The sequence below is a fragment of the Leptonychotes weddellii genome, chromosome 6 (assembly GCF_054177405.1).
Source record: "Leptonychotes weddellii isolate Sample4059 chromosome 6, ASM5417740v2, whole genome shotgun sequence".
NCBI classification, from domain to species: Eukaryota; Metazoa; Chordata; class Mammalia; order Carnivora; family Phocidae; genus Leptonychotes; species Leptonychotes weddellii.
Window position 1 is genome coordinate 50,679,004 of NC_138374.1, and position 17,623 is coordinate 50,696,626.

Sequence of the window (17,623 nt, forward strand, 5' to 3'; positions counted from 1 at the left end):
CATGTACTTGTTTATTTCTTCTTTGATTTCTTGGCTGAACTCTCTGTTTAACTTTTTGAGGAACCACAAACTGTTTTCCACAGCAACTACACCAGTTTACCTTCCTACCAGCAATGCACAAGGGTTGAAATTCTCTACCTCCTCATCAACAATTGTAATTCTTTTAATAACCACCCTAATGAGTGTCAGGATAAACTTTTAAATGCATAAAATAAAATACATAGGATGACAAAGAAAACCAATGATACTGAAATGTAATTTCCGAAGTATTAAAAAATCTGGAATATAGCAGTCTGTGTGCTTCTTTATTAACACATTAAGTAACAAGATCTAGTGGCAGGTCTGATAACTACTGTGATTTTGAAGTAAGAAATATAAATGATATTTCTATATATCTGTAACAAGGTGACTGTAATAAGAAAACATCAGTGATTTCAATTGGTCAAAAAGCCCCAGGTGTTGTTGACACGCTACTGTGGTTTATTGCCCACATTCATAAAGGAAGGAAATGCTGAAGTTCAGGTTTGGTTAGGGAAGCTGAAGATTAAATGTGAAGACCCCAGGCTCAAGCCCCTTCCATGTCACACCCTCTCCCACCTGCCACATCACCAGCTGTCAACCTCTCTCTTCCCCTCTTCTGAGCCAAACTCCCTAAAAGAGTCCCCACCCCCTTTGTCTCCTGTCCCATCCAGCTCCTCAACCCACTGCAGTTTGGCTTGGATCACCCACACCATCCCCATCAGGGTCACCATGACCTTGAGGTGGCTAGATCTGTTGTCCTTGTCTGGTTTTATTGGCATCCCTACTGATGGTTACCTTTCCTTGGTTTCCCAGACACTGACTCTCCCGTGAGCCATCCCTCCCTAACTCTGCTGCCCTCCTCAGCCTCCCGCGCCACGCTCCCCCCCACTTGGCCCAGAAACCTGTGCAACGTGGGTGCTGCTCCGGCTGGTCCCAGGCTCCCCAGTCTTGTCGCCGCACTCTCTCTGGGTGGCCTCACTCGCTCAGCCGGCCTTTACTGCAGTCTGCCCACAATGCCCCCATCTGTACTTCCAGACATGCGCAGTAGGGCTTCACTCAATAACAGCACTAGCCCCAGGGGTGAGTTGCTACCATGTACCCCAAGCAGTGCTAAGCCCCTTTCGTGCATTGTCGTATGTCGTCCTCACCATGACACTATGAGGGTAAAACGACACACCTCATAGTCCTCAGCTGATAAGTGGCAGAGCCAGAATTTGTCCTCCAGGGCACCTTGCAGAGACCCGAAACCTATGGGCCCCCCGCTGAGCCCCTCACCCTGCACCCTGTTTTGCCCCCATTGTTTCCTGCTTCAGCGACAGGTACCATTCTCATGGACCAACTACTTTCCTCTTCTCGTCCCCTTGGCCAGTCCTCTTAGAGTGGAGTCCCCATCTCCACTCCTCAACCCATAGCAGCTTGGCTTGAAGAAAGTAGCCAGCCCAAGCCTCAAAGATTCATGCCTTCCTTGATGCCCTTCCCCCCCATCCAATCCATCACTGAGCAGAGCTGACTCTAGCCCCCCACGTATCTCTCCAATTTGTCCATTTCTTCTCATCATCCCCTCTGCATACCCCTGTCCTGGCCACTATCAATTCTCAGAAGTGACACAAAAACAGCCCCAATGGTTTCCTGGATTCTGATCTTGCTTCCTACCAACCCGTTCACCTAAAGCCCAAGTGATGTCTCCCAGATGCTCCCTCCTCCTTTCTATACCCATGTGTACATGTGTGTGCATAACATACACATTTTCATCACGGCCCTCAAGGATCCGCCTGCCCATTACCCATCTCGTCTCTTACCCCCTCCCATTTCCCAGCTCTGCTCCAGGTAAGAACCTCCTCCAGGTTCTGGAAGGGACCACACACTTCCTCTAAACTTCGGGTCTTCACCCTCGTTTCTACCCCATCTGAAAATCTCCCCCTAGCTCAATCCCCCATCAGAATCTACTAATGCCTACTAATTCTCCACCCTGCCTGCCACCAAAATAATTTGGGGGAGCTTTAAAAAAATCCTGATGCCTAAAACATACCCCCAGAATCTCTGGAGGTGAGCCTAGTCCTCAGGATTTTAAACCAATCAATGTAAGAAAAACCAGGGTTGAGAACCTGGTTTTGGTCCTAACAACTCTTACTTTACAAGAGGCAGCCCCCTGCACCCCACCTCACACACGCTTTCCAAAGCTCTCGTCACTTCCCTGCCCAGCATGCATGCCAACTTATTGTGCTGTGCTTAATGCTCCTCAGCCCAGCTGGTCAGCAAGCCCTGCCTTCCGAGGCAGGACCCAGTCTCTCTGTTTTCTTCTGTATCTTCAAGGCCTGATCCAAAGGAGAAGCTCAGTTAAGATTTGTGTCATGAATGTTGACGGTCATTTCAAGGGTGACAGGACGCTCTCATGCTTTGAACCTCCTTTCATAAACAAAATCAATTGATGGCCACCACCCCACCCCAAAAGTAACAAACCCCCCCTTTTACTTACTCAACAATGGCCTGCAATTCTACTAATGATGATTCATTCTTTTGGCTTAAAACTTTTTGTTTCAGTAAAATGAAGTACAGCCCCAAAATACAACACGTTAATGGAGTTGGTCATTATCTTTGCCCTGAATGATTTCATCAGCTCTTAACAGAAGGGACAGCAGAAGAATGACCATTTATTGAGTGTATCCTATGCACCGGGCATTTTATATACGTTAGTTCATGAATGGAGTTAAATGAGTTAGGTCTGGAAACACCTGAAACTCAAGAGAGGTTCAGGAATTAGCCCTAGGTAACAGAGCTGGTAAACCGATACACCAGATTTAAACTGACAGGAAGGGAAGGAAGGGACACAGAAAATAGGCCTGGGCTTCAGAGGACCCACCTCACCTCCTCCTCTTGGCCCAGGACCCTGCTGGCTGTTGGGACTGGCCCGGGGGACGCAGCGTTAAGGGCAAAGGCCTCCTTCCAGGTGCTCATCCTCTCTCCTAGTTCATGTCCAACACATTGGCAAACCCTGTTGGCTTTGCCTTCACAATATACTGGTACTCTGACCGCCTCTCGGTACCTTCGCTGCCCACTCACTGGATCTCTGCAAGAGCCTTCTTGCTACTTACCCTGCTTCCGCCCTGGTACCCTCTCCCCACAGGGTCACATCACTTCCACCTCCGCTAGAAACCCTCCAGAACTCCCACTGCAAGCTCTGCTCCCCCACCCGCCCATTCTCCTCGGGCCTCCTCTACAGGCCAAGCCCCTCCCTCGGCCCCAGCGTCCAGCCCACTGGTGCTCCTCCAAATCCCTGCACCCGCCTTCCCCCTGCCTGGAGCGCCGGCCGCAGACACGCGCATGCCCACTCCCTGCCCCGCACCCAGCGGGGCCTCTGACTCGCTAGCGCAATTCACACACCCCGCTCGCCTCCCCATTCCCAAACATCTCTCTCTCCTTCCTGGCTTTGTTTGTCCCCTAGCTCTTGTCACCATCTGAGAATCACACACACTTCACTTATTTGTTTGCTGCTTCTCCTCCCCAGAATGCACCTGCTCGAGGGCAGGGATTCCTGCCTGTTTGGTCTGTGCTGTAGCCTCAGCATCGAGAGCACCGGGCATATAGGAAGTGTTCAACAAAAGATTGTTGAGTGAATGGAGGATGATGAGTAATCAATTTGAAAAATTGGTTCTACTTTGGGGGATATTATAAGTCTTTAAAGATGTGCTGGCTCCAAGTCCAGAGTGTGCCGTCGGGGCTTTAGTATGCATTGCTATGGGGTCCAGTGGCTCTAATCCGAGATAAATTAAAAATCATATCAGTGGTCTGATTCTAATACCGGGGAAGAGTCTAAGGAATTGCTGTGTACACTGACATGTTGATGCTTAACAAGTATTTGTTAAATGAATGAACAGGAAAACATCAGCTTTTATCGGAACCATAGACTACAGAGATGCCAGTGATTCAAAAGGCCAAAGTTTGTTCTGTTATGCACCAAGTTTAGACCTTCACCAAGTGGGGGCAAGGGATATACTTAACTATTGTTTGAGTATACCAACATTATAATGGGGCAATGTAGTGTAGTAGAAGTACGCGGCTTAGGGTCCAACGTCCTCAGGGAACCCCCACTCCCTGCTTGGAGGCTATAGGATCTCTGGTTACTCCGTGTCTCCCAGTCTCACTGGGTGATATGCACCTAACAGATAGTTTTAAAGCTTCGTTCACCTTTCCTTCTCTGAGCCGGCAGATTTTTCCATCAGATTCCCAGGTCCCATTCCAGACCCAGGGAATCAGACCACAGGGTGTGTATGTGGGGTGGAGGTTGGGGGGGGGGTGCAGCCAGGATCCTGTCTTTTAAACAAGCATCCTCAAGCGTTTAGGCTGTTGCTGCTACAAGCCTGGCTAGAGTCTCGCTCCTCCAAGTGGTCCCTGGACCAGCATCAGCATCTGCTGGGAGAGCATTAGAAAGGCCGGGTCTCAGGCCCCACCCCAGACCTTGTCAACAAGATCCCCGGGATGGTTGGCGCTTTGAAAACACTGCTCTCTCACACTTGATTGGACCAACTTACGGAGCCCTCCCCCCCTTCTCTCCAACCTCCTAAAGGATGCCAGTGAAAAACTTTTAGCCCAGGGACAAGCCTTTCATTTCACAATAAGGGACAAGCTTAAGATGCCAAGGTCTGCCTGAGGAAGCTCCAGGGAGAGAAGGCTTCCACGGGTGGATCAAAGCAAACCTTTCATTGCTAACGTTGCTTGGTGACAGACGGGGTACCAAGAGGGCAGAAAAGGATCGAGCATCGAAGAGCAGGAAGAGATTGCTCTTGAGGGAGAAGCAGGAGGGGAAGAGGGACCTGGGGCCAGAAACTGGGTCCAGCCTTGCCACACCCATGGGTGCTCATGCTGTGGCTACAGGGGGCTCGGTTTCTGGGGGAGATAGTTTGGGGAGGTTTGCTTTGCCCAGAGGACTGCCCAAGGGATTTAAACCTGGCACCTGGGGGATTTGTTAACCTTGGGCAGAGTCAAAGACATTGTTGCTCATGGCTAAAATGACCTGTCAAGGAACTAATCACACTTACTTATTCATATTTTTATTTTTATATATTTTATTTATAAATATTTTATATATTTTTATATCTTTTAAAAGCATCCTTGAAATTTTGAAGTATGGTTTTTGTTTAACTGTGACAGACCAACAATAAGAAAGCTAAATGGTGGGGGGGTTGCCTGGGTGGCTCAGTCGGTTAAGTGTCCAACTCTTGGTTTTGGTTCAGGTCATGATCTCATCGAGATCGAGCCCCGTGTCGGGCTCTGCGCTCAGCGGGGCGTCTGCTTGAGGCTTCTCTCTCTCCCTCTGCCCCTCCCCCCACTTGTGCACTCTCTCTCTTTATTTAGAGAAATAAATCTTATAAAAAAAAAAAAAGAAAGCTAGGGGCGCCTGGGAGGCTCAGTCGGTTAAGCGGCTGCCTTTGGCTCAGGTCATGATCCCAGGGTCCTGGGATCGAGCCCCGCATCGAGCTCCCTGCTCAGCGGGAAGCCTGCTTCTCCCTCTCCCTCTGCCTGCCACTGCCCCTCTTCCCCTGCTTGTGTTCTCTCTCTTTTTCTATCAAATAAAAGGAAAAAAAAAAAAAAAGAAAGCTAAACAGGAAGTTACTCAAATATATAAAGACCACACACAGCAAAAATCTCATCTTAGTAAAAAAACAATGTTAACAACCAATATGGGAAATTATTTCTCATGGACCATTGTACACAAAGGAGAGTACAACTAGAACATTATGGGCTTCATGGACCTGGCTGGAGCTGGTTCTGATGTGGGGTCCACACTATTTACGGACAACAAGCCCTAGTTCCTATACACCAGGACACCCAACGCTCAATCAGGACCTCGAAGCAAAGTGAAGACCCCCTGTTACAAAATGAGTAGCACCCCGCATCCTCCACCCCCAATCTTCCCTGGAGTTTCTCTTCTGCGGGAACCTAGACTTTCACGGGCTGTGTTAGCCTAAAGCAAGACACTCCTTTTCCACGGCTGGTCTAGAAAAGCCATTTGATGGCGCTTTCTCTTCTCTCCATGTTGATTACCTGTCATTATGCTCTCCCCTAAAGGCTGCAGAACGAGTCTTAGCCAAGCAGGCAAGCGGAAACCCCGTTAGCACCCCCAGGAGCCTCGAGCCAGCTGCTGAGGGAAGCGATCCTCCCTGTCCTGGGGTGGCAGGGGTGGGGAGCCGGGAGGGGTGACACGTTACCTGCCAGGTACTCGATGACTGCCGCCATGTAGACGGGAGCACCCACGCTGATCCGGTACTTGAAGGTCCCTTTCTTCAGGTAACGCATCAACCTCCCCACGGGGAAGATGACACCGGCCCTGGCTGAACGGGACAGCTTGGACATTTTCTTCTTCCCGCTCCGGCCCGACATCTTGCCTCAGTTTCCCTCTCAGCTTGCTGACACGGAGGCCTCCCGGCACTAACACGATGCTGAGAAGGAAAGAAGGCAGGGTGAGGAAGGTGGGTCGGCAAGCATTTGGGGAATGGTGATGGGGCACCAGGACACCGCGTGACACATTTGGTGGTCCTGGGGAGGCAGCTGAGACCTGGCTGTCACCACAGGCCACTGAGGGCTGGGAGCTGGGCATGGGGCCTTCACAGGGCATCGGCAGCCACCCTGCAAACATCTCCCCACCCTGCTGAGTCAGCCCGACCTCAAGGGGAGAGGCCAAAGAAAGTCACTAGAGAAAGGGGTCACGGTGCTGTTGTCTGCAGGACAATGGCCCCAAAGATGCCCAGAACCCCTGCATATGGCAAAAGAGACTTTGAAGATATGATGAAGTCGAGGATCCTGAGATGGGGAGATTATCCTGGAGTATTTGGGCGGGCCCAGTATAACAGCAAAGGTTCTTTTAGGAGGGGGCAGGAGATGAGCGAGTAGGAAGAGGTGTAACAGGAGAAGCAATGGATTCTCCCCTGAGAGCCTCCAGAAGGAACCAGCCCTGCCAACTCCTTCACTTTAGCCCAGAGAACTTGATTTTCACCTTCCGACCTCCAGAACTGTCAGGTAATAAATTTGTATTGCTTTAACCCCTAAATTGGGGCTAATTTATTATAGCAGCAGCAAGAGAATGAATAGGATTCCTGACTTCAGAGGACTTAGCTAATAGTTAATAGGGCAATGCCTGTCATGGTTAGCTCTGACCGATGACTCAGAGGGTCTGTGCGTTTCTCGGATGGAAGTGCTTTTCTAAATTCTCCAATCGTATAGCCTTCTTAAAAACAGAAATACGTCAGAAGATGCAGTTTATTAAACATGCTAATGCAGAGTAACCAAACCTAGCAAATTAAAAGCTACAAAGCAGCCAAAGCTTTTGCTCCTTGGAATGAGGAGTCCAGGCTGATTTGGGGAAGAAACTTCAGAATCAGCCTGAAGAGGAGACTTCAAGTACAGTGCACCGAGAGACACGCCTATAGCTCATTGTTATTTCAGGAAGCTATCTTCTGTAGGAAGATAAGATAATTATATACTTCCAAAAAGCTCATTCAGAGAATCATGATAGAGCTTCACCCATTGGGTGAGGGAGTATTGTGACCAAAAGATGGGATATATTCCAGAATAAGTAAAAGCAAATGAGACAGGACAAACAGGCATGACCAAAGGGCGAAAAAAAAAGGAAACAAAATTTCTAGGAAATGCGTTAATGAATCAAAGTTCTCTGCTCCAAGGGCAATGTCATTTTCACTGGCTATTTCGTTTGGGAACGCAAAATAAATAAGAAAGTCAAAAAGAAATTGAGACTGGTTCTGTTGCGGAGGCTGCCTGTCTCACACACTAGCTAGGCGAGTTTACCAACAGCCAAGGTGGCCATGAAAAGGCCCAAGAAAGTGGGGAAAAATATGATGGAAGAAAGTGTGACACAGAAGCACGGCTGATAGGAAAGACACGAAGCTGGGATTTATTTAATCTGGATGGAAAAATGAACAGAAAGTTCGGGTTCCTAAAGTAGCTGATTACCCTTTACGACCGAAGAGTTTTATATAAACACTATGGATTTGGCAACCAACCCCATCCTCGACATCTTCTTATCCCCGAGGTGAATAATGTGCGTTTGAGGCATTTTATTACATACTTCACATAAATTATTTTTTATATGCTCATATGTACTTACTATACTCCTATTTTATGAGTCGTTTTGCCATCAAAAGATGTAGGTATTCATCAAAGTTAAGTACAAGCAAAGAGGAGCAAATAGCCTTAGAATATTGTCTCTTTCGTAGAAAGGCACAGAGATCAAACAATATCACCCTTTTTAAAACTTCCACATTTTCTGTGCTTCCGCTGTCCCAGGCTGCTACCTCTCAGCGAAGCCACTCAGACGTCCTCCCTTGGAGGAAGGAAGCGACTGCAATATTAAGGTCCTAACCATCTATTTACGTTAAGGAAACTGAGGTCAGGCATCCGCCAATGTCTGCAGTACCTGCTGTTGGTCATCACTGACCCAGGGCACAGGGGACTCATTAAGCAACGTGAACTGGTCCTGTCCCCAGAGAGCGCTACATGACAGGTTTGTTAGCTGGTGGTGGTGTCCAAAATGGAGGTGGCTCCTGGTACAGTGGAAAGTCCCCAGGATCGGGAACAGGAAGCCCCGGGCCAGGTCCTGCTTCTACATAACTAGCTGGGCGAGCTCTGTGTGTCATTGGTGTGGGCCTCATCTGTAAGATGGAGAGGTGACTCATTGATCCCGAAGGTCATTCTGGCCTTAAACACCCCAATGTTCGTGAAATGCACTTTCAAATGGTTCTGGTAAAGAAGCTTTAGTCCCTTTAGGAAATGAATTCTGAAGAGTTGAGAGCTTGTACAGGTTCATAAAGATGTATTAGTATTGGTGACTCCACTAAGCCAATTATGTGCTTTTTGCAGTTACGGGTAAGTTGGGGGAGAAGATTAGTAGGTCTGGTTGCCAAGGAAACCACCTGAAAAGTCCATCACAGAATGGACTTGTCCTGTGGATACTGTGCACGCTAGATGGTCATGATCTCTCATACCGAGAGACAGAACGACGCACAGGGCACAAATACCACAGGGCCAGGACCCGCTCATCCCTCCCCACCCCGCCATATTTTTCTCAAACGAAAATAACCAGAGAGTGACTAAGTATGCAGGATAAAGCTACCTAGAGATTCCCCCAATGTCAGCCAAGAGGAGTCACAAATTTCCCTAAAAACAGGTGACTGTAAGGGACCGATGCCTAAAATACTCATGAAGATAAAACAGCCAAGTAGGGAAAACCAGGGTCAGATCAAATAGAGGAGCATGCTAGCTGCACGGTGTAAAATGTAGGGATCACCCCACGCATAGCGTTTTGTAACCAGACTTTCTTTTTTGGCTTCCAGACTTTCCTCCAGGTTAGGGCCTTAGAGCTGGGGGCGCGGCTCCGTCTGAGGTCTCAGTGGGAGACCGTGCCTGGGGAACCCATCTTTGTAGACACGGCGCTGAGCTTAAGCAGCGGGGCACCCAACTCCTGGGCCCCGACGCTGGGAGGAACCAGACATTGTAAGAATCAGACCACATCCGGGAATCCCTAAGGATTCAGAGGATGCTGACGGAGCTGATTGTCACACCTACTGGACCCCACAGGTGGAAGGAAGTGCTTGGCACCCACCATTGCTCCAGAGAAGACCCTGCCTTTACAGACCACCCCTGCCCCCAACCTGTGCTGGACTCTGCCTGGAGCAGTGAGACATTGTAACCCCTAACTTCTTCGTTCCCAGGACACCCTTTCCCCTGACTCTATCCAGTCTTGGGAAGTCAGGAGTTAAAAACCTGAACGGGTTTTTATCTATTTCCTGTGAATCTCCGAATCTCTGTGGAGGGCCACTCGTTTAAAGAGAAAAGAACTATGGCAATGTGAAATGTGTTTCCATCAGACTAATACTTAAATGTTTATATTTATTTACCTTCTGCTCTAAAACAATTTCTTCTCTAATTAGGCAAAGCTAAGGACTACAGTACATTATGTTTGTTTACAAGTTTGAAGACAAGAATATGGCTGAAGCTCTCCCAGTGGTTACCGGAGCCACGTGGGCGCCCCCTGGAGGCTGCACGTAGCCAAGCTCTACCCGCCCCACCCTCCAAGCCAATCCTGGGGTATCCTGGAGTCCTTAAGAGGAATTGGGAACCAGACCAGAGATAACCTAGATCTGCAATATATCTGTCCTTTCATCTCGGAGAGACCTAGAAAAACCAAGATATAAAGTCTCGTGATTACTTGCAAAGCAAAGAGGAGAGTTTTCAGCATGCTAACAGTGGGGACTCGGGGAAGAAGGCCAGAGCATGCCTTGCTGCCTGCTCATTTCCCTTTCCCTCCAAAAGCACAGTTGGAAGAACAAAACTGGTTTTGTGTGTGCTGGGCAGAAGGCACATTCAGACTCCATTGTTTTAGGATTTATTCCTATGATGGGCTTTTAAGCCCATAAGGACACTGATGAGCTAGATTTTACAGATATTGCAAGGGTAAATATTAAATTGTGGCATTGACTCAGACACGGGCAATAAACTCATGCCAGCCTATTCAAATAACTACTGTATTTCATTGATTTTATGATGGTTTTTTTTTTTTACATTTTACTATCTCTAGAAATCAGTATGCGTCTTCCAATCTATGACATCATCAATTCAATGAAAGATAGTATTTATGAAGCATTTATTATTGAACAAGAAACTACATTAGTTGTGGAATATACACAGCCCTTGTCCTCAAATATTTTCCAATGAAGTTGCAAGATAGACCATGACAAAATTTCAAATAGATGCTAGAGACATTGTTCCCAAACTGTGCACCAAGGTACCCTGGGACAAGTCAGCAAATGTTTAAGCTTTCAAGGGAAATAGAGTGATACTCAACCTCTGTCGGACCCTGCAACTACCAGGTCGAAGTGTTCCTACCAGGGGTTCATGACAGATTGTACTATCTTCTTTCTCATGATTCCATATCCTACAAAGCTGAGTTTTTGGTTGCTGCTGTGATTAAAGCAAAAGCCAGGGAGAAATCAATGTGGAACAGAAAATGAGAGTGGCAGTGTCCAACCTGATCCTAAGGTTTGAGAAGTTGTGCAGTGCTCAACAGGTGCACGCACCCTACTTGTAATTCATTGTGGCTATTTAAGAACGGGATACAAATATTCTTTTTTCTTCTTATTCATGTATTAGTTTTTTTTTTTTTCAAGTAGCTCTTAATTGTTAGGATATAAATACTAAGTTGTTCGGACGTCACCACTTCATAAATAGAACTGATAGGCATTTCTTCTGGCCTAGGCGCTCGGAGGAAAAATGGTGGAGACACTAATTTCTCCGTGAACTGAGAAAGTCTGGGAACTTCTCTGTTAGGGCCCATCACCAACAGACTGAAACATAATTATGCCTTGCTCAAGGTCACTCTGAAGCAAGGAAAACAAAAAAGTTAAACAAGTTATTTAAAATTTTGAGTTTAGGGGTGCCTGGCTGGCTCAGTCAGTAGAGCGTGTGATTCTTGATCCCGAAGTTGTGAGTTCGAACTCCACACTGCGTGTGGAGATAGATGACTTAAAAATAAAATCTAAAATAAAATTTTGAGTTTATTTTATCTTTAAATCTAAGTAATATTTGCACAAAGTAATATAAAGCAAAAAGGTAAAGAAATGCATAAAATGAAAAGCAATAGTCTCCCACCCCACTCTTTCTACCCCAATCTCACTTCCAGAGGTTATTCTGTAACAGTTTTATAATTTTAGTTCTGGTGGTCACCTCCCAAGCTCTAGTGTTTATACTTTTTTTTTTAAAGATTTTATTTATTTATTTGAGACAGAGAGAATGAGAGAGAGAGCACATGAGAGGGAGGAGGGTCAGAGGGAGAAGCAGGCTCCCTGCCGAGCAGGGAGCCTGATGCGGGACTCGATCCAGGGACTCCAGGATCATGACCTGAGCCGAAAGCAGTCGCTTAACCAACTAAGCCACCCAGGTGCCCTAGTGTTTATACTTTTACTTTGTGATTTATTTCCACTTTTAGACAGTCTGTCAATGCCTAAGAAGGGCAAGAACTTTCTCCTCCCTTTTCTAGCTGTTGACAGCACACTGCTGTTTTTATTTCCTCTGCTGATTACCTTGGGAACTTTATTTATTTTTAAAGATTTTATTTATTTATTTGAGAGAGAGAGAGAGAGCATGAGCAGGGGGGGGGGGGGAAGGAGCAGAGGGAGAGGGACAAGCAGACTCCATGCTGAGCGCAGAGCCCGATTCGGGGCTTGACTTGGGGCTCGATTCCATGCCCGTGAGATCAGGACCTGAGCAGAAATCAAGCCGGACCCTTAACTGACTAAGCCACCCAGGCGCCCCTACCTTGGGCACTTTAAATAACACAGTTCAAGCTCTGACTGCCCCAACTTCAGGTGTTCCCTCCTGAGCCACTGTAATGTAGGATGGGGCTCTGCACCTTGATCTCTCCCTGACCCTCCACTCCCTCCCTGCCTCCCCTCCCCATTCCTACCTCTGCCCTCCCTGCCGCTGTTGTCCCATGCACAACCTTTATGTTTGGTTCCAGAATCACAGTGAAATCTTCATTTTGGCTCTAGGCTGATTTTGAAAATGAAATGCTCATAGGCAGCATTTATATGATTAAGACTTTGTAAAGACTTGCGCTTCAGAATCGAGTGGGTGCTGGCTCTCATTTGCTTTCTGTGGTCCGGCACCGGGCGCCTCGTGTCTCAATATCAACGAGTGGATTCTCTTTGTTCTGAAAACGTGTTGTTCAAAAATCATTCCACATTTCACTTGGCTTCACGTTTAGATCCTGTCTTTCTTACACGGCTCCCCGCCGCCCCCAAGTTCCGGATCCCTGTCGGCTCGGGGAGGAGGGCAGTAGCAGCTGGGAACACCGAACTAGTGAATAGTGAACACGGCTCCTAGGGGAAACAGGGTTAGGTGGCCGCGAGCCTCTGGTCACCACTTTTTCATCAACAGAATCAATACACAACCTTGTTTTATGTGTGTTTCTGTTTAAAGACACCTTATATAATATGTATTGTTGATTCATCAACATTGAACTCACGGGAATTAGCGACTATCACTTAAACTTGAACGAACCTCCTCTAACACACGTATTTCCTCCAGAAGGCACATTTATTTGCAGCCTTCTTGTGCTCAGGAACACTAGATGGCACTTCAGGATGGTGCCTGGGGCCATTTTGAACAGTGGCATCACCCATGGAAAGCACATAGATGTGCAAACCATGGCACTAAACAGGCCATGGAAAGGGCACGAATTTACTGAGTGAGAGATGAAAGAGGAAGACCAGCCTCGGTAGAACTCAGCTGGGAAGGTGAGTGATTCGGCTCAAATGTTTTGCTGCCCTGAGTGTGTCTTTGCAAAACTGAAAAAGCATGGATTTGGGGATGACAAATAAAGTTTAGCAAGCAGGCAGACTCCCTAATATGGAATCCGTGAATAACGAGGGTCAACTGTGCTTTCCTTTGTTCTCGATGACAAAAGAGAAGTGTGGCTTTGCCATATTCTAAAAATCACCCAGCTTCTCGGTCATCGTTCTTTGCAGGGGCCACTTTCTTCCCAGAGACTTTTGTCCTGAAGTCTTCTGACCTCTGACCTCATGCTCCAGTTTGGAACGGTTGCTTCACCCAGTGGTCATCCTGGGACTTGTCTTCCTGGCTCATCCCTCACCCAACTGCTCCTCCTTCTCGGTTTACTGCCTTGTTTGCTTGGGGTCAGCCTCCTGTCATTCTTCAGAGACAGTACAGAGAAGGACACTTTGGTTTCTTTCTTTTCTTTTTTTTTTTTTTAAGATTTTATTTATTTATTTGTCAGAGAGAGAGAACAAGCAGGGGGAAGGGCAGGCAGCGGGAGAAGTAGGCTCCCTGCTGAGCAAGGAGCCCAATGTGGAACTCGATCCCAGGACCCTGGGATCATGACCTGAGCCGAAGTCAGACGCTTAACCAACTGAGCCACCCAGGCATCCCTACACTTTGGTTTCTTACATATATGGGACTGTCTTTACTGAATGATCTTTGGATGATCATTTGGTAGGGAATATAATTTTTAGCATCAAAATCATTTTGCTTCAACATTTTGAAACCATCAATCCATTGTTTTTTTTTCATCCAGTGTTACAGATAAGTGTGGTGCCCCCGACCCCCCAAGCTTTTAGATTGTCTCTTTCTGTTCTAAAATTTCACAAGGACGTATCTAGGTGTGGATCTTCCCCGACCCCATTCATCCTGCTCAGCACTTGGCGATAAGCCTGTTAAATCAATCAGAAGACTAGTGTCTTTAATAACTCCGGGCATTTCCTGTTATAGACTTGATCATTCCGCCCCATCTCTTTATTCCTCCTGCAGGCCCCTTCTCTTACTGGAATGCCTGTAAACCAGAGGTTGGATCTCCCGGATTGCTCCTCCAAGTCTCTCATCTTTTTCCTTCCATTTTTTTTTTCAGGCCTCTTAACATCTGATTTTGGCAATCATATTATTCATTTCCAAGAGCTCTTTCTTGTTCTCTGGTTGTTCCTTTTTCATACCAGCCCCTTCTTTTATGAGTGCACCATGTCTTCAAGTCTCTCTGAGACTAGTTAGGGTGTGTCTACGTGATCGTCTGTTCTGGAAATTATTTGATTTGGTCGGTCATCCCATGTATTTATTTTCATCTTTCTCTTTCATGTCAGCTTTCCTTCAATGTCTGGTGAGCTCTGGTCATGGCTTCATGTTTAAGAATGAAAGACAAGCTGATCATTACAGGCAGATAGAAAAGCTTTCCTCAGCTGCTGTCAGCTAGGCATGGATCCTGCCTGGGACCTCTGGGTGCGTGCCTAGGGCCTGCCATACAGCAGACATTGCCTGCGTGCCCAGTCAGGGACTGAGAGCCCCCAAATGCCAGAATGAGAAAGCATTACTTTGTGGAGCTGCAGGCATCCTAGAAATGCTAGACCTGCCCTGTAGTTGTTCAATTTCTCTCTTTTTAAAAAAATAAGCCTTAACAGATTTCTTTTTTTAAATAAACAAATTTATTTATTTTGGCGGGGGAGGGGCAGAAGGAGAAGGAGCGAGAATCTCAAGCAGGCTCCATGCTCAGTGCAGAGCCCGACGCAGGGCTCGATCTCGGGACCCTGAGACCACGACCTGAGCCGAAATCTAGTTGGACGCTTAACCAGCTGAGCCACCCAGGCGCCCCACATAGTTGTTCAATTTCTTTAGAGAGGAAACCTCAGATTGTTAGTTTGGGGGATAAATGCGGGATTGCCAGAAACTCTACTGGGAGGAGGGGAGGGAGAGGGACCAATTCAGCTGGTCGTTCTGGAAACAGACTCTCAGCAAGTCCCCGTCTCTCACCCTGCCCACCTGCAGTGCAGCTCCCTCTTGCCTTTACTCTTACCCATGGCCTCCCGTGCAACACTGTCTGCATGGTCCGAGGCACTTTCAGTCTTCCAGAAACTTGTTGAAATCTCCCACCTGCTGAAAACCCACACCAGCCCCCTGCCCCTTTGTTGTCTGGTGTTTATTTTCCTTGAAATTCTTTACCATTATTTTGGGGGGCTCCAAGAGAGGGAAAGCACCTGCGCTCTGTCCATCATGTAGAACTGGAAATGGAAGGTGTCATTTTAACTTAACATCTTAGCAAACATCATTCGGGAATCAGCCTAGAAAGGAGGATGCGGGTAAGGAGAAAAAGCTCAACTGTTTTATAATTGAGTAATAATGTCATATTGAAAAATTTAGATCACTTTCATCACCAGGTGAGTCATTGGTCTTGAGATAATTGAGGAATATAAAATTTCATATCAAGAGATTATGTAAGACCCCTTAGCATAACCGAATCAAATTCAGTGTGTCTGTATTTGCCCGACTGTAGCATATGGGATTCCTATAAACAATATTTATAATTATACTGTAATTCCAGAAGGGAGGAGAAGAAAGAAAAGAAAAATCCCAAGCATTTGCCCTTATTGAATGAATTGCTTTTGGTGGGAAACAGCAAACTTTGCTTAACACCCTGACTGCCTGCCTTCATGAAAAGACAAAATAGTCTGGTTTCTTTGGACCAGTATTTCCTTTAATTTAAATACGTTCTTTCTCAAGCATAAAGAGCTGATCAAGAGGAACCCATTTTTTTTCTGCCTCAAACAACTTCTTGAAATTTGTATTACATGTAAACTGGTGAGGAATATGACACTCTAGCCAATCCGCAAGACGGTCCATTAGGAGCCGCCAGCAATCCTGATTTCAATGACCATTTTTCTGCTGTTAAGCTGCCGCAAAGCGGCTTTTAAAAAGAGAGAGCAGTCATTTGAGACTGGGAACAGTCACTGTGGGCCGCGTGTCACAGGTGAGGGTTGGCTGGGCTGAAGAACCACCTTGACAAAGGATCTGGAATTACAAGACAGCTTATTTTAAAGTACTCTTTCGAGCTTGTTCTCTTCAGAAGTATACAGATCAGGGGCTGTAGGGAGGGAGTGACGGGGAGCAGCAAATGCTCACAGGGCGGGCTTTGGCCCCCCATCTGCCTGCAGGCTGCTCCCGGGGGGTGGAAAAATCTGAGGCAGAGCAGGGGTCCAGCTGCCTCTTCTTTAGTGAGGCGGGCCCCTGGGAGTGGCAGGGGAGAGGCGCCTGACCCCTGGACATCAGCAAGTCTGGGACCTTGTTCTATCCCTGCACTAGCACAAGCCTTGGCTCCTAGAAGATTCTCCCGAAGTTTCTGTTGAATAAGTGAGCAGAAGAGTGAGTCTCCATAAAAAAGTATATGAATCAAAATGCTTTCATCTATATATTACTTTAAAACTGGAAATAAGAGGTCTTGTAGCTTTTTAACGATGGGAATGATTTTTTTTTAAACTTTAAGTACTGTTTTAAAATTGCTGAGATGTATTCATTTTTTCATCCCCATGATATTTCTCTAATCTGTAGTATCGTGCTTTGGAATATCTCATATTGTAAATATTTATGAAAAATGAAGTAGACACCGCAATGAAGCATCTTCACTCTGTCAGTTCAAAACTCTCCTTTGGGAGAATAAAATGAGATGAAATAAAACTCGGTAGGACATAAGGGAATTCAATACAAATGTATTAACTATATGTAAAAATATATTTTTAAAGGACATTAAAAAAAAACCCTCTTAGCCTCACACCTAATAGAATTCTAATGTATTTTGGTGTGTTATGTGTTACCCTACTATGTACTGTATTAAAATAATAATAGTTAGTATTATTTTGTAGCTGTAAAAACCATTCTCAGTAACACTAGCTAAATCACCTGCTCCATTACATTTCCATTTATGAAGTCCAAGGGCAAATCATTATTGCACAAGTAATACTTTCCAAACCGTTTTCATCCAAGGCCATCTTTAAGTGAATGAGAAGAGTCAATAATTTTATCGTCATATATGTTAGAGCACATTAACAATTTATAATGTAAAGAGCTATATCAAATGCAATTTCATCAAAATGACACATGGATCAAATTAACTAAATTAACCAACCGTGAACGTTAGAACCAAGCATTAACCCAATTTATTTAAATTATACTATTGGGTTACAAATCATTCCCTTTTTTTTAAAGATTTTATTTATTTATTTGACAGAGAGAGACACAGCGAGACAGGGAACACAAGCAG

At 46.2% G+C, this 17,623-nt stretch overlaps 1 protein-coding gene across 1 annotated transcript in view; it reads right to left on the reverse strand.

Annotated features, from left to right (window-relative positions):
* MACROH2A2 (macroH2A.2 histone) overlaps positions 1-17,623 on the reverse strand; it is a 48,982-nt gene that overhangs the window by 22,608 nt on the left and 8,751 nt on the right. Inside the window, exon 2 of the mRNA XM_081824137.1 lies at positions 6,228-6,458. Within this exon, the coding sequence (XP_081680263.1) occupies positions 6,228-6,399 (172 nt within the window). The 5' untranslated portion in view covers positions 6,400-6,458. The remainder of the gene's footprint in view (positions 1-6,227; positions 6,459-17,623) is intronic.